The sequence below is a fragment of the Stegodyphus dumicola genome, chromosome 4, assembly GCF_044657685.1.
Source record: "Stegodyphus dumicola isolate Sdum_Otavi_A_Nest chromosome 4, ASM4465768v1".
Lineage (NCBI taxonomy): Eukaryota > Metazoa > Arthropoda > Arachnida > Araneae > Eresidae > Stegodyphus > Stegodyphus dumicola.
Window position 1 is genome coordinate 73,429,763 of NC_140771.1, and position 18,474 is coordinate 73,448,236.

General features: G+C 30.9%; 1 protein-coding gene across 5 annotated transcripts in view; it reads left to right on the forward strand.

Moving 5' to 3' along the window:
- Nucleotides 1-17,612, forward strand: part of LRR (capping protein regulator and myosin 1 linker 1 leucine rich repeat protein) — a 224,324-nt gene extending 206,712 nt beyond the window's left edge. For 4 of the 5 annotated variants that reach the window (XM_085815078.1, XM_085815079.1, XM_085815080.1 and 1 more), the window contains 2 exons: nucleotides 6,080-6,175; nucleotides 14,575-17,612. In XM_085815078.1, the coding sequence (XP_085671204.1) occupies nucleotides 6,080-6,175; nucleotides 14,575-14,801 (323 nt within the window). In that variant the 3' untranslated portion in view covers nucleotides 14,802-17,612. Of the gene's footprint in view, nucleotides 1-6,079; nucleotides 6,176-12,254; nucleotides 12,286-14,574 lie in introns of all 5 variants that reach the window. The other variant, XM_085815081.1, reaches the window with a different exon arrangement.
- Nucleotides 17,613-18,474: the final 862 nt, after the last annotated feature.

Consider the following 18,474-nt stretch of genomic DNA (forward strand, 5'->3'; position numbering starts at 1 on the left):
GGTCATTGAAGATGACTCTCATATATTTTGCATGTGAAAATATCAGCACAGATTCATCAAATAAATATGTTATTCTTAATAGTAAGATTTCTTTTCTTCCATCTGATGATAAGAAGTTTCGATTTCTGAGCATTGATGCAGATTTTCCAACACTTGTACCACTGTTCGATGTAAGTGAAGTTGATAAGTGAAGTTGAAGTTGATTGCATGGTTTATATTTGCAGAGGTTACTGCTAAGGCAGTGTCATCGGCATAACAGGCCAGTTTAGAGCTATTGCTTACGTGAATTTTTGAAAAATCTGCAAGTAGAGAACAGGACAGCTCCTGAGGCACACCACTATGTCTTGTCGTGAAAAGGGAATCACCAATTGATGTCTTAAAAGTTCTATTTCTGATAAACGAGTGTATCAGCAAGATAAGTTCTCTTTCGAAATCCATATCAATCCCTCATACCAGATGCAATCAAATGACTTTGCCACATCTAGCATGAGGATGGCAATATTCAATTTTGAGTGAAGAGTAGCACGTACAAATTCCATTATTCGAGTGAGCTGTTTGGTCATGGAAAGGGGATTTTTGAACCCAAATTGTTCCAGTGGAAGTTTTTATAGATAGGGTCTATTCTACTAAGGATAATTCTTTGCAAAACCAGGCAGGAGGCTGATAGGCCTGTTTCCTTCTGGCTATGAGTGGTCTTTGCCTGGCTTCGGAATTATAATAATTTTTGCATCCTTCCAGTGACTTAAAAAGTACCCATTCATTAGGCAAGCATTTATGATGCTAAACGAGTCTGCATACTGTTGAGTTTTGGAGACATTTTATAGCGTGATTAGAGAGTCCATCAATACTTGGGGCCTTTTTTGGTTTCAACTTCTTAATATGATCCCGGACTTCAGCTGGAGAGATAAGTTTCAGCCAATCACGTACTTTGGTTAGAGTCATGAACTCAAAGTCAGGGTCGGTCGGCAAGTCATTTGGCGTGAATTGTGCTTCGAAGTAAGTAGCGAAAAAATTTGCCTTAGCCTGATTTGCAACTGCAACTTTATTCCTAAAATGGAGAGGTTGATTGCTTGATTATACTCATTTTGCTACATAACTTAAGATTTTTTATTAGCGTCCCAGAGGTTACATCATATATATTAAGATTTAACATTTTACTCTGCCATAACTCTTCCTTGTGATGTTTGATGAGCTTCTGAATTTCCTTATTGAGTCATTGAGTCTATTAATTTCCCATTTGAGCTGAGAGTCCCAGGTGAAATGATATGTTTTCCGCAACCAGCTTCTTTGTTTCATTAAGAAGCGGATGTTTCTTGGCAGTCTGTAAATTTTTTCTTTACTGATAATAATCTCACTTGCAACAGTGATGGCTTCCTGAATATTGTAGGTGAGAGAATTAATTGCTGAATCAATTCCAAACTCTTTGTGGAGATTAGGAAAATTCAGAGTGGGATTTTTCATTAAATTTTCAAATAGTAACCAGTTGGTAATTTTTCTTGTAGCATTCTGTCATTAGACTTTGGTACACCTAGAATTGCAATAATAGGAAGGTCATCTGATGACATGACATGTTTCACTTCCAAAGCCATAGGAGTAGTTATAGGAGTAGTTGTGGACAAAATTAAATCCAGTATACCCAAATGTTCCAGTCTTTCTGTCGTGTACATGTGTTCTTCAGAAGCATGAATGACTACAGGGTGGTTTGGTATATAATCATGAAGAATTTTACCTTTGGCATTGCTCCTACAACAATTCTAATCAACACTTTTCAAGTTTAAATCTCCCTCAGCTATTGTAGGAATATCCTGAAGCAGAATAGTATTTAAAAGTTGTTCAGTAATTATATTTTGCAGAGAACTGTAGATTACCGTAAAATGGATTTCTTTGTATGTAAGAAGGGAGATACACACAATCATTAGTTCACAGTTTAGATCAGTGCTTCTCTTAATGAGGCATGTATTAGCACATTGTTTAGTATATAGCATTACTCCGTGGTCGCTGATGCTGTTGCTGATGTTATGAATACTGAGTCTCTGGCATGCGTTTGCGTGTGTTTCTGTTATAATGCCAATGTTTATATCATTTTTATTAAAAACGTGCTGCAACTCCTGCAGTCTGTTGTTGATGCCATTTGTATTCCAAACTGCTAAACGGATAGGAACACTGGTGTAGATGATTATGTTAATAATCATGTATGTAATTATCCATTAACAGTCTACTGGTGTAAACTGTGATGGAGATAAATGTTTTAAGCTGACTCAGCACATTTTTAGCCTCATTTATGATTTCAGGGGCAAGCGTAGATGAAATAACTTCTATGACTACAGTATGATTTATAACAATTTATTATTATAATGAATCTACAGTATGATTTATTCACTACGACTCATTCTGCATGTGTTTTGGGGAGCACAGTCACTTTCTACTTTGGGAAGTTATCACAACCGTGAAAGTTTATTGTATGTCCTTATACCTGGCAGTTGGCACATTTGGGAGGTTCACTTTTATTTAGTGCATTTGTAGGACTCGTGCAATTCTCCGCATTTTACACGTCACAGTTCATGATGACAGCTTGTGAGTGGTAGAACCCCTGACAGAAGTAACACTGCAGGGGCGCAGCACGTCCACAATAGCTTTTGATTTTAATTTTCATTCCCAGAATGAATTGCTCATGTTGAAATTGTTTGATGCATTCCACTCAGGCAAGCGTGACGAGAAACAACGAGAGCTTTACTTCTCTATTTCGTCTGCGAGCGAGTTGGTTTACTGTAATTACAGAATAAATTTTAGATATGAGTTCTTCTGAAATTTCGTCAGGCTGCATGTACGCCAGCAGGCTTCACATTATTGCCTTGATGTGCTTGCTTTCAGGAAGGTCTTAGCAGTGGTAGAGGAATCCTTCATCTGTTGAGAGTTTGGTAATTTGTCTATAGATGGTGGGTGTTTTTGCCTGGATTTTTATGCCATCATTCAGTTGTTGCCCATAGAAATCTTGTAGGGAAAAGTTGTGTCTGGTGAGCAGAATATGAATTTGGTTCCAGCTGTTTCTAGGGTCTTTAATCATAATTGGTGTTGGTTTCCAACCTGCAGTGATCTGATTGGCTGGAGGTGCAGTAGAGGTCATCTTCTAGCATAAATTTCAGTTCAGTATTCTTTGAAGTTTTGTGATTAGTCTTCTGCAAATCAGGAGTCTCCTTTGCTATTTGGGAAGCCAGCTTTCTTATTGGTTGTTTGTGTGGGCATCTAGTGACATCACCTTTAAGAGCTCTGTCAGAATCAGAGCTATCATCGAGAGCTTTGTATTTTGATATTTCATCTACAGATTTTGCTGGTCTTTCAGCATGCCTTATTTTGGGATTGATGTTTGAGAGAGAAGGGAATTTTATAGATTGTTTATCCAGTGGAGGGTTAGTAACATCCTGCACAATGCTAACATGTTCTTCTTTCGACTTCAGAAATTCTTGGTTCATAAAAGCTTGGAATCTTCTGAAGAAGTTCAAATTTCATGTTTCAGTTTCCATGAGGAAACTCTATCCTCACTAATCATCTTCAGATCAGTGATTTCCGCTTCAAGGAAATTCAGTAATCGTTCCATTATGTAAGCTTATCTGTATTGCACGCTAGGCCATTTTACAGTTCTCAGTACATGAAGTGCTTAACGAGAACTAACCCACTATAAGCACAATACAGTTCAATCAAAAAGCACTTTTTTTGTACTTACTTTTATTTTCATTTGTCATAAAACTGATACAAAAACAGGTTCAGAAAGGGATGCTCTAATAATTGCATTCCAAATATTGTTACAGAATATGCATCGCAGAATTAAATAAAAAAAGGTACTATTTATGCTAGGAACATTTATATAATTTTTAATTATTTATTATAGTAAAATATTGCTCAGATTGTTAATAAATAATTTCAGCATGTATTTTACAGTTTACTGGAAATATAATGCTTTATTTTATATTTATATAGTATACGTGTATGCAAGTTTTAATATTAGTTAGTATTAATGTACAAAATTGCTGTGAAAGGTGGATTAGCTTACCAAATATCTCAGAATCTTAAATTAGCTCACATGCTTGTTAAATATGGTGACTACTAATCTAGAATACTTAAGTTTTTCTTAAAAGACTAAGTTAGTAATTTTTACTATACAACAATAAAAATAAATAATTTTTTTCTCTTAAAATTAAAGAAAGCTTTAAATTTGAAATTTACAGACCTGTTGTTTTCGTTGCAAGAAAATATAAATATTCATTGAGTTTTCCATTTTTATCTAAATCTCTGAGTTTCAGTTAATGAATTTTATTTTAATCCCTTCTCAAAAATATGAACATTATTTATTATTATTATATCATAAATCACCATAACACACAGTGTACAGCTGAGTATTCTCTATTTGTATTTCATTTTCTGTTAATAAAAAGAACATTTGCAGAATATTTGCTTCAAATGAAGAGAGAGCTATAAAAGATTTTTCTCTTGCATTGCATTGAATCTTTTCAGTTGCAATTAAAGCCAGAATAAAGTTTATTCTTTTTACTTCCTTGTACGAAGTAAAAAGGAAGTATTGTAATCGTGAAAAGCTTCAGGCAGCATATTTCAACGAAAATATTCACTTTGACCGCTTTTGAATGCAATTTAATGACGTTTTTGCGTGATATCTGTACGTAAGGACAGAATAAAAGACTCTTTTCCTCCAAAAAAACTAAAAAACTGCTTAAAAATGAATTCTGAAGAGAATTTTTCGTGGCGTCTGTACAAACGTATGTACGTACGTATCTCGCATAACTCAAAAACGAGTAGCCTCACAACGTTGAAATTTTGTATATAAGACTACTATAACATGTAGATGTGCACCTCGTATTTTGGTTTCAATAGGCCCCGCCAAACGTATATAAATATATTTATAAATATATCCACTCTTACCTGGCTCAGTGATCTCAGTTTCTTTACTCTTATATGTTTGTAAATTGTACATATTTTGCTTTAAAAATGATTGAATTATGTTGTTTTTATCTTCCGGTTAAGGGTTTTATGCCATTAGTAAATCTGTATGCAATATTTTTAGAATTATCAACAATTTTAAAATTGTTTAAGTGCCGCTAAGCCTAATTTGATGGCAGCCATTGCTCTTGTTTACATTTGAAACAGCTGAGTAGCGGATTTGTTGCCAATCTAGAGAAACTTAGCTTCGCAACAACAAAGATAACGCCTTCGCTTATTATTTAAATCATGCTTTATCCTTTCTGGAATTTTTTCGAGGAAATAAGCGTTTAAGATTTACTTCATAATTTTAATTACAGATATTTTGAGTTTTTATGTATTTTTGCCTTGTCCTGAAGTGAAAACTGAATTAATTGAATGAGAACTACTCAATCGTCTGTGAAAAACTTTCTTTTTTGTTTGTTTGCTTAATTTCTTTTATACATAGTTCTAGCTTTATTATAGTATTTGAATAGAACATGTGGCAACGATTAGATAATTCTTTAAATGATATAAATTTTGTGCATTCTGAGTTATATATGAACGAAATATAATACTGTTAAGTAAACCTAGCGCCAGAGTGTCGCTATTGTAAACAAAGTGAATTTTAAAGAATGCATTTATTCTATTGTGGTTTATGCGCTGTTGGCAAAGTAGGTTTAATTCAATCTAATAAGTTTAAATGAAATGCAAGAAAAATGCGTATAATTTAATATTCCGTACAAGGAAGTCACGTGGTGTACACATCAGATTTTTTTATGTTTATATTGACATATTTATCTTCCAACTGTTAATTTCTAAATTATTGCTGAAAATTTATTTACTTGAAATCCCTGATAAAATTCAAAGATTGGTGATAATTTTCAAGAATCTGAACTCAAGAAATCTTTCACAGAAATTATTCTATTTGTAAATTGAAGCATTGTAATCATTTCCATGTTAGAATTCATGTTGTTTCTCTGTTAGGAAAGAAAGGGATAATTAATAACTAGATGATATAAAATATTTACTGTATTTATGAATTCATAATCTCTAAAAAAAATAGAATTTGAAAATACCAAGCATTTCTAATCTTACATTTCACTTTTAGGTGACTTTTCAAATGTTGAAGAAGATTCTCCTAGAACTGTGAGTCCTATTAATGAATTGTCACTGTCTAGTAGTGGAGAAGCCGAAAATAATAAAGGTATTATTAAGATAATTTGCTGATTATTTCAAAATTGACTAAATGTTTTATTTTGCATGAAATGCTGTGTGATTAATGAAAAATTAATGCTTGATTTTTATGTATTTTTGACAGCTTAACTTCGTTGGTTAGTGAATAATTACAATGTGTTGAGGTTCAAAATATAATACAGATAGTTTATTTGTTGGAAACTACTAGTTACTTAAATTATTTATGATTGTAGGTGCTTTGCACAATAATCTGAATCAGGATTATCCAACTATTCTTGGAGTTGCACCTTCCAAATGATACAGAAGAAACTTTATATTGGATATGCCACCATACATAAAATTATTCATGAAGAATTGTATATGAAAAAATTAGTTTACCATGGTGTTCCCCATAATTTAACTGAGCACCAAAAAGAGCACTGTGTCAGAATCAGCAAAGAAACCCTTAAATTGCTTAAAGAGGGTGGCATTCCTATTATTTCTAAAATCACAACTGGTGATGAAACATACATATCATTTTATTATGTTCCAATATGTCAAGAAAGTAAAGTGTGGGTCTTTGAAGATCCTCCCCACACCCACAATGATGAAAGACAATGTGCCATGAAAATCGTAATGTAGTAATGTATATCATTTTCTTCAGAAAAACCATTAAACTGGAAGACACAAGCTAATCACAGCTAACTGGTACAGCACTAAGTGTCTTTCAGAAATTCTTCAAGAAGGGAATGGTAGAGGACTCATCCTCCATCATGACAATTCATCTTCTCATTCAGCAAGATTGACAGTCGAGTTTCTTGAACAAAAACAAGTGATAGAAAATCCACCCTGTTCACCTAGCTATGTGTGACTTTTGGCTATTTTTTAATCTAAAAAATAATTTACGTAAACATCGTTTTCATTCCGAAGATGAGATTGATGAGGCTATAAATGCATTTTTTTCATTGATTCCAAAAAATGAATGTCTCGAGGCATTTAATCTTTGATACAGAAGTGCATTAATGCTGGAGGAAACTACTTTGAACACTTCTAAAATTTCAAAAGCATAACTTTAAAAACCTTTGTGTATCTCAAAAATTTCAAAAAGACCCTCGTAGTAATCGAAAAATCTAATAAAATGAACTGACTGAAAGGCATATTGCACTAGATAGATTGGCTGGTCCTGCTATATATATTATATCATTTATTAAACTTGACATTTTTTAATGTGAGATTTAATACCTGTGGACAAGTAGTAACAAAAAAGTCAAAATTGCTTTAAGTTTTTTGTTTAATATTGTGTAATTATTCACTGTCACAAAAAAATATATGCACCCAGAAAGAAACAAACTACTATCACAGAGCTTAACATGTATGTAGTGTATGAGGAGATAAACAAAAGATTACGAATTCAGAACAAGTGATCAATTTATTAAGAAGTTATGGTATGAAAAAGATCACAAATCAGTAAGTAGTATAGGCACCTCTGGCAACTATACAAACCAAAACAGAGGGTGGCATTGAATCAAGTAATTATTATTAGCTATGACTCCCTGAAGAAAGTCATGACATAATCTTTGCAACTGAGCAGTTAATTAAGCAGTATTCCAGGATGGTTGCAGTTGCCTTCCAAGCATGTCCCAAACGTGCTGTATTTGCGAGAGATCTGGTGACCTGGCAGGCCACAGGAGTACATCATATCCTTTGTTGGGAGAGCAGCACAATATGTGGACAAGCATCATATTGCTGATAAATGGCACCTGGGCGACCTGATAGCATAGACAGTATAACTATCATTAAAATGTCTGCGTAACTGCAAGCTGTCATAGTGCTTTAAAGGATGAATAAAGGTGATTGTGTGTCTTAACAAATTGCTCCCCACACTGTCACCAAATGTGTAATTGCCATATGCCACTTGACAACAAATGGCAGCTGGCCTGACCGCCACTACATGTGTGTGTGTGTTTTTTATCCAATGTGTAATAAATGTTATCATAAAATTTAGAGCTGTGTTAACCTTTCATCATAATTCCCTGCCCTCTTTTTGTTTTTTTTTAACTTGATTTCATGCCTGTTATAAAAAAAAAAAATCTGCATATAGATTATTCAAATATATGTTTTTTAATTGATCTGTAAAAATTTTATTGTGTGCAATTTTTTAAACAGATTTCATTAGAAATTATTTAGCAAAGCTTTTGTGTATTATCGCCCTTCTGCTCATTTATTTGCATTTGAAGCGAATAAATTAATACTTGAAATTACGAATTATTTTTAATTTAGGAATAAACATGAAAATCTTAATACTGTGTTAATATTTTAGTATAACCTTCAAAATAAACTGCTTGGATCAGGGTTCATACAGAGTTTAAGAATCCTTAAAAGTCTTTAAGTTTTTTTGGAATCAATTTTTGGTCCTTAAAAGTCCTTAATTTCAATCATCTGAAATTTCTGTCTGTTTTTACGACTGCCATTTTGAATGTGAATTAACATTTTGGACAAATATTTTTTGCAATTCGTTGACAAATATAGTTATCTTTTGAACAGCTGAATAGGTTAATGGATTATAATTTGTTCCTATTTCTAATATAAATGATGGGATACTCAAGTTTCTGAGCAAGAAGTAAAATGTAAGCATTTCGAAATTATTTCAAATGAAGAGCTCTTAAACAACTTTTCATTTTAGAGAATGTGAATTCTTTGTTAAACAGTTCCAAATTTGGTGATTTTAAGATCAGTTTCTATAGAAAATTTTTAATTTGGAAATGTGGGAATCTTTTAGCGATATTATTTTAAAAACATCATAGCATTGATCAGTTTCATTTAAATAATGCTAATATACTGAAATTGTATTCAAGGAATAACATTAAAATGAAACATTTTTATCTTTCGCTATCATATTATAAAGTGGCATTACTTTCCATTTTAGCGATTTATTATACAATATTTTGATTCTGGAAAATAAACAAGATAATAAATGCATAAATTGCACTTTAGCACAATTTACAAAATAATTCTTAGCAAAAGCAAAATAACTACATAATTAATTAAAAATGCCTTTGTTTAAATTTTTTATAGTAAGAGTTTTTCCCATGTAATTGTCTCATTATGCATCAGTTTTCTCTATAAAATTAATTTTACATTTTTTTTTCCTGATTTTTTTTTTTTTTTTTTTTCCAACATATTTCTGGCTTTTTGCTGTTACAGAATTGGTACGGGTAATTTTTTTTAGGATTTTAGACATTGCAATTTGGAAAGTTTAGAAGGATTTTAAGGCAAGATTTTATAAGCCCACGAGTGTAGAAAATTCCAGGAAAATGTCATCATGGTATTAACACATAATGGATGTATTTTATAAGAAGTTAATGATGAACTTTTACCTTTTAGAGAATTTTCGGAAGAACAAAAAAACATGATATTTAAATGTTTTACTTCTGATACTAGAAGTCTTTTTCTTAACATGTGTCTCATCCCTTTGTTTTCTCTACTTTTCACAGACATAAGCATGGAAAATATCAAAAATGCTTCTAATCTTATCTCGTGGACAGCCATTTATAGAAAGGAATTTTGCTATTAATAAAGAAATTGAAAACTGACAATTTAAAAGATTCATCTTCTAATATCACAATGCATCATGCACAGGGCTGGCTCTATGCATTTTCCTACCTGATGCAATCTTTGTGGATCCTAAATTCTGCTGCCTAGTGCCTTCCTAAATTCTAAAGTTTTGCAATTTCTAGATTTGGTTGCTCGGTGTGCTCCTAAATTCTAAAAATTCTGCTACACCAGCTGTATAACCAGCCCTTTTCATGTATCATTTCATATTTATTCTGAATTTTCATATTACTAAAGAAATCAAGTTAAAAACTTTTCCTATACATTCTAAATGCATTTAGTTTTTTAGAATAACAAATCTTTAATTAAATCCAAAAATTCTAAAATGAAGAGGAAACGTATTGAAGAAAGAAGCCAAATGCATAAAAAGAAAGAGAATTATTCTTCAAAGATATGTACAGTTATTATTATGTAAATTAAGTTGTTGTTTGTAATTTTCCATTCCCTCACCAAAATGAAAATCACTTAGATAATTTTAAACTAAGGTTTTGGGAGTTGTAAGACAGAATTTGTTTCTGTCCCCGCTTGCACGCTGCATTAGTTCCTATCAGTCTGGTAATTTGTAATTTTTCGTCTTTACATTAGCGCTGCCGATATCTGAATTTGTTACACGATAACTATTTGTTACGATACATTATGAGTTTGTTACGATGTGATACTGAGCCAGTGTAGATTAAAATTAAATTGTGTAGTCTTGGACTACTAGTCCAAATTTTTTGTTTGAATTTAACTGTTCCTGTTTAATTGGATCACCATAAGCTGTAATTGATTTTGCTAACATATGAGTGTGCCTTTATAATCTAAGGTCTTTTTAAATAAGAGATTTATTTAAACCTTTATCTCACTTTGTAACTACTTTCAGATATAGCAATAATTTACTCCACGTCTGCCAGGGGTTTGGGATTATTTAACTTTTATCAGATCAAGTGAAACCTCATAGGTACATAATCGAGAGATTGACAAATTAGGAGATGAAACATGCAGAAACTAGTGGGAATATTGGTTTGCATAATGAAACAAATTTCTAATTGTTAGAAAAGATGCTTAAAGATAAGGAAATTGATATAAATTACCCAGAATGTCTGGATAAGCTTCAAATTTAAAAAATGTGTAAATGTTTTGTTGAGTGTTCTTGCTACAAAACATAAATATTTTGTAGCTTTTAATGTGTAGTTACCTTAATGTCATTTAAGAATCAGTGTCATAAGTTATATGTATTTTCAACTGTGATATGTTAATAGATTGTGATTTTAATAGTGTTTTTTAAGATATTTTTAAAAAATAAATTTAATAGTGGCCATGTAAATCTATAATGACTAAGGGTATCTAAGTAGCTAATTTAATTACTTGTAGCTAACTAGTCACCCTTGAAGTTATCTCTGCATATTAAAATGTGTTATTGCCTTTCATTAATCTTTATCGTGGTCGCAAGGTACAGTGCAAAAATGTAAAAATTAATGTAAAACTTAATTTTTTTCATCTGGTGAGACTAAAAGTAGTACAAAACAACTTATCACCTCTGGTAGTTTAGTGGCCTACTGGAATCTTAAAATATATTAACTGGATTAATTACAACTCCAGGAACTGTACGTGAAGTTTTGACACTAACTGCGTGCAACTAACTTTCATAACTTGCCAGCTGTGCCTGCATCAAGCTTTCAGGTTTGTTTCGATCAGCAGGCCTCTCTCTAGGCAATCAGCAGTGGTGGCAACAGCCAGTCTTCTGTAACAAATCATAATTAGGATTTTATTCCTCATTTTAACCTATGCTGTTTGATATAAAATCTACCTGCTATTTACTAAACCTCTAAACTGAGCAAGTACCTGATATAAAATTAAAAGTCCACATAAAGCTAACTGTTATTAAAACGTAAATAAAACGTCTCTTATCTTCTTTCAGATATGTCCAACTATTATAAGGGTAAAATATTTAATGCTACCTGATAAATTTTATAAACCTGATTTTATTCTAAATTTGTTTTATAATTATGTTTATTAAATTGTTTAATAATAATGCATTCTACTTGTGAATCTATTTTATTTTTAGGTGGTATTACAAAAGTAAAGCTCAGGCATAGCAAATATCTCTAATTGAATTTATTCAGTTCCCATTTGTTGATGGGTCCTTAATGTTTTCCATTAATAGTCCTTAAAATTCCTTAAAAGTACTTATTATCCATATGCAGAAATGTGCTCGAACCATGGAGGATATGTTTTATACATATCATATTATTTTTTAACTGTCTCCTCTCATTAATTGTCAACACTGAGCTGAATATAGTACATGCACAGTTTTTTAATCTTGCATATGAATGTTTTTATGTGAAACCTGTCAGACAGTTAGTTTGACTGCATGTCCTATGTCTAGCAGTTCTATTTTGATATAAAAGCATTGTCTAATAGTATTACATAAGCTATATTAATTTTTGATTATATATATGTGTTGGATTCTTGTCTAATATTTGCACCTAATTATTTCTGTAAATATTTGTTTAAAGCTGCTTGGACTTGACGCTCATTGAATATTCAGTAAGTTCATGCAGTAAACTTTTGTAGTTAAGATTTTTATTTATTAAATGATTTTCGAATAATTTATTAAGTTTTTTATTTTTATAGGAGAAGTCTTATTACAATATAGTCATATTAGTTGGTATTCTTGTAGACTAAAAAAACTGCAATAATGCATTTACTGTAAAGTTGTAAATAGTAACAAAATGTAAAAATTTCAAAAGTAATGAGGAAGTTAGTGGTAGTTAATAGCTAGTAGACAATATGGGATATTCTCTGAAATACTTTTATTGCTTAATGCTGCAGTTAACTGCTAACAGATTTTCAGAAACATTACAGTGTTTCATTTTCTGTGTTTGTTTTGGTAAAAATAGGAATAATGCTAATCAATAATAATGTGAATCTTAATTTATGCTGTGATTTTTTTTCATTCACATGGACAAGATTCTGAATCTTTCCATTGTAAACTATAATTTTTAGATTCTCAAATCAAGCTGATGATGAATTGTTGTTTGCCACATTTTAATTTGGGTAATATTTTAGAATCAACAATCCCCCTTCCCTTTTTTTAACCTTTTGAAGATGGGATGGCCATTATAGTGGCCATAGAGTCCTCTCTTTGAAAAGACGAGGTTGTCCACTTTAGTGGCTATGTCTTTTTCCACCATTTTCCAGGCTGAAAAGTAGGGTGAAATGTCAAATTTGACGTCCCAGGGGTTTTAATCACTTGTCTCTTTCAAAGGTCTTCCTTTTGCGACATAGATGCACCCCTCTGAGAATCCATTAAACTACACACAAGAATCTTTATTGCAAATAGGAGGTGATTTCTTAAAGGGGGAAAAGCATTCGGTTCAAGATTCCCCGTCCTTTGGTAGCTTTTACTGCTACCAAAGCCCCGGCCTCAAAAGGTTAAGTGAGAAATTTTGAAATATCAACTGTGCTCTTCCTTGGATTTGAACCCAAGACTTTTCCATTTGTTAGATGGATCTGCTAATTCCACATGACAAATGTGTACGAGAGGAATACCTTTAATTCCTAAGAAGATTATTCTAAAGCAAAAAGCCCAATCAGAACAAAGAGATTTATTTCATTGAATCCTCCAATATGGATGTGGTGAATATATGAGGCTGATTTAAATGCGAACCTTAATTATTTATTAAGAGGAAATGTGGAAAAATTATATATTCATAATTTTTTTGCATAGTTTCTGTGACATACAGTGCTTTGTCATCAAATCACATGTAAATACATGAAAGGTACTGAGGGCAAGGTTAGTGGGTTTGTAACAACATTCAGATTTTGTATCCAGGATTATAGCAAGTGCTAAACAAGTAATATGTGATTGGGCATTATCTTGCTGTAACAATGTCCATGTCATTTACTCAGGATTGTAGGGCAAGGGTGATTTAAGAGTAGATCTGCACAAGAAGTACAGGCCACTGTTACTTCCTTTTCCATCTAATGTTCCAAAATTATTTCATTTATGTATCAGAAGAAACTGAGTATGAGTTTTTCTGCTGATGGTTGTGTTTGAGAATTCTTTACACAGTCATTTTGTTTTAGATTGGTGATAGTTCACCCAGTCTTTATATCCTATAAAAATTCTTTTTAGAAATCCATTATTTTTTAGCTGAGAATAATGCAGAAGATTCTCACTGGCATTGAGCAGTAAGTTGATCTGGCACATCTCACAAATACTTAGTTGAATTGCAACACATCATGGATGTATGATCAGCCAAGACTAATATCCAAAATGGCTGATATTTCCTTATTAATACACATCTTTTCCTTCACAAGTTCTTTTACTGCAATAATATTTTCATTTGTCAGTATGCTGTGTACCTGGCCTAGTCCTGGTTTTTTTCCTTGTATTGTTTTCTCCATGGCATTTTATTCTCAATCCTTTTTACCATTAACTTTTACAGTATTTGCTGCCCTAATTACCTTTTTTATGCTCATAAAACATGACGCATCTGATTTGCTCATTTGTGACTGCTACTTTTGTGAGGAGGTATTAGAGCAACAAATTAGTACCCATATACTTGAGAGAGGTGCAGTTTATCTGAATGAAGCTGTCTTTGTTCAATAATATTATGTATTTGCGAAAATCATCTGTTAAACTTTTAGAACATGATAAGTTGTGTTATCTTTTTTGTTGTTGTTGATGATGATGATGATATATTAAAAATGTTTTGGATTTTCAAAACAATAGTTTTTAATGATTTTCTATTAATGAAAGCATAGTCTTTGGAAATATTTATCTTTTTTTTTTTTTTTTTTTTTTTTTTTTTTTTTTTTTTTAAATTTTAGATATGTCACGTCTGAAATTGACATATTCACTGACAGAACATTCCAGCGTGGAATTTAATGATATGCTTTTAAATGGAAATAAAGAACAATCTTATTTGTGTGGGTTGTCAAAGAATCCAAGTCCACTGTCTAGTGCAAGTGCCAATACTTCCAACTATGCTAATATTACTACTGATGTTCAGCAGACTGTTGAGTTGGATACCATGGAAGATGTTATACATGTGTAAATGATTATCTGTGATGGCTCTGAAATTTCATTTTTTTTTTTTTTTTTTCCATTGAACAGCATACATAAAAATTACTCTGTCATGTGATTTTTCTACCCTTTGAATATTGTAGATAATTTATTTCACTGAAATAGAATGTGCAAGTTGATCTTCCATTCAGAAACATTCATTGGTTATGCTTTCAACAAAGCACATTTTTGTCATATTTGTACAAACAAAGAACAAAGTTATGTTATCTTTTAAGTTATATGTGAAACATTTATATCAAATAATTTTTTTCCCCTGTTAAAATTTTGCAATGCAGTATTCTTAAATGTCGTTAGTTCAGGTTTATTTTATAACAGTTGCAAATTTTTATTGGTTTTTTGTCACTTTTAAATCTGTTTTATTTAAATGTAATAAGCTACTTAAAAGAAAGATAAAAACCACTATACCACATCATCTTTCGTAGTTTTGATTTCAAATGCTTGCTTAAAATAAGGCTTGTAGTTTTTTGCATGTGTTTCTTTATTGGTCATTAGAAATACTCCATTAGTTTGTTTCATAATATTTCAAGCTATTGGTCACTTACTTAAGAAATGTGTCTTCTTTTGTTCTCACTTCATATTTACCTGTGTAATATTCTTCTTTGTTATTCAGATGTATAATTTAGAATGCATGTAAATGAGTAATCAGTTAAAGAAAATATACAAGATAATAATTCAAAGAGAACATCACATTAACTATTCATTAAGGAGAATGCTTTATTAATAATTACCTAATGCTTTTATACATAGAATGATAAAAGTCTACAAAAATAAACACACATATACATATGTATATATAGAGAGAGTGATTAAAATTTTATATTGTAATTTTTCTTTTTGATTCTGTACATTGAAGCATTTTATGTAGGTTATACTAGAAATATACCTGTTATCTTTTATATATTTCTATTTAGATTTTTATAAAAATTGTCTATTAGGTATCCCTTACTAGGTTTTGCGGTTAAGCTTGCACATCCTATGTTCTTTTATGTAAATTTGTCAGTGAAGTGTTTTTGCATTTTAAAGTGTGGATTAAACTTCACTTTGTATATAGCTGTTGCATTTGAGCATAGTAAGAAATTAGTTTAGAGATCAAATGAATTTTGTACTGTACAAACTCATGTGTACAATTTGTATATTGTTTAAGTTGATTGTTATGCCTTGTCTTTCCATGATACATCAAAATCATTTGTTGATAAAGATAAACCATTAAAACTGTTTGATTGTGAGATGTATAAAGAAAGTTTAAGGGTTTAATGATAGTATTGAGCAGTAAATATTTCAGGTCTCTGTAGCACATATCAAAAACATAGCTTTGTGTGCATGTATAATTTCCATGTTTTTTAATTATCAAAATTTATGCAGAAAAATTTAATTTTTTTAAAACTTGTTTCATGGATTGATATTTTGTTTCCTGGATATACTCAGATATGAAATTATTAAAATGTAATGTGATATTCTTAAAAAATATTATTTTTCTCCCCTTAAAGGTATTATTTATTAAGTTTAAAATCGTAGTACTGGTTAAAAATAAGCACATAAACAGTAAGTTTCTTTATTAAGTAGAATTTGGAATCTGAGCAGATTACAGAATTCTGCCTGTTAATATTCACTTATCAATAATTTTTTCTCCTAATTTTTGTAATCTGTGATTTTAATATTAAATAAATATTAAATGCAAAACATTTTGTTAAATATTTCCTCGCTCTATTGTGATATGTAAACTTTTCAAATATGCATAATTAAAAGCAAATTTTGAAACTTGTAGCTATAATTTATAGACCGGAGGAAGAGAAGAGCAAACTTTTAAAGGGCATTTGATACATCGTAAATAATGAGAACTGTGTAAATTTAGCTTTGCTCAGGTTTCTTTAGTCATAATTTCTAGCACAACTGCATGTGCAAACTAAATGTATCAGTTATTAATTGCGATTAGTGTATGAAAAATAAGTAATGTGATAATTCTTCTGTTGTATTTTATTATATTTTCTCTTTCATGTGTTGCTCTGTTTACATAAATTCTTTATGTACCTCAATTTTTGTATAATTTTACTTCCAAACCCATTCAGTTTTTCTGTTTTGAAATGTCATCTCAAAATATGCCATATTTTTTTAGGATCCAATTTTCTAAACCTTTACATTCCTTTCTACTATACACTTATCTTTAGGTTCCCTTTCCTTGTTGATTTCTGTGTGTGTGTGTAATTTTTTATTATTTTTTTTTATCTTTTATATTTGTATTTAAATGCATGGTGCTGTAGTGTAAATTTTTTGTACATTGAGAAATAGTTTCTGATCATGTTCTGAGTTTTTCAATTACTGTAGGACATTTGAATTATATGTATATATAAATAAATTTTCATTGTTGAAAACTTGGCAGTAGGGAGCAAAATCTAGCTTAAAACCCTATGTTAGTTAATTCTTGCAACATGTTGTTGCATACCGTTATGTTTCTACACATTTTTAAAAAAACTGTATTGTGATTTTAAAATTGTCAAAGAGTGCAATATCCGTGCTTTTGATGTTAAAACAAAAATTTTACAATGTAGTGCATTATGTACAGATGCAATCAGTAACAGTGGAACCATTTTAAAGGCAAAGATATTAAAAATCAGTTTTTCTTACTCTGAATTTTTTAGTGAATGATGTATGACTATACATTTAATTGTGAATTTCTGTTGTATTTATTAACCCACAGTTTTAATTATAAATTTAAATTGTTCAAGATTACAGTTCTAAAATAAGATTGGCTTAGATTATAAATAAAATTTTTATGCAAAGTTAAGTTATATTGCATCATTCTGTATGTATCAAAGGGATATAAAACAGGTAATAGTTATCTGAAGTAATGCTGAAAGCTACATTTCCCTCACATTTTGAAAAAGTAATTAAAATTGGAATCCCTTTTACAAAATAGCATGCAGTTTAGTAATTTGAAAGTTCATGGCATCCTGGCATTAAAAAAAAGTGTGCATATATGGTTTTATTTTAAAACAGATAAAAAAGGGCAATGCAACATGTAAGCCACATTTACGGTTGATGGGATAACACCTGAAAACCTTCCAGTTCATTCAACAAAACCTTGTTTGCGCCGTTGGTTCTACAATTTCCATTAATTAATCAATTGATCAATTAACTGATATGTAACTCTAATTTAAATCAAACCCATTTACATTATATAATTTATATATTCATGAAGTATAATTTATTTTTATTTTTTTAATATATTTATTTTTATATTTTATGATTTTTTCGATTTTTATGTAGACTAGCATGTGATTCCTTAAGCAGTTCGAAGAGAGAAGTTTCAGTTTGTTTAATTTCCTAAGCAGCTTTCGAAGTTTTGTATCAGTTAAATAGCCTTAAAAATATTATGAATGTGTTTGTTGATTACTTGTTATTTAACTTAATTATACTATGTAGCAATTATCAGTAAAAGGAGCAGCTAGAAAGTAGATGATTATGGCAAAAAAGGCTGACTGCTTGAGAAAAAGGATGTTTTGAGGGAGTGCTTTATAAAGATAACTAGCCATTATTCACTATATATATTGCTTTACGCTGTGCAGAGTCCCGATTCTTAATTTCACTTCGGCACCAATACCAACTTGACAAATCATTACGTATTATTTTTTGCCTCTGAACATTCT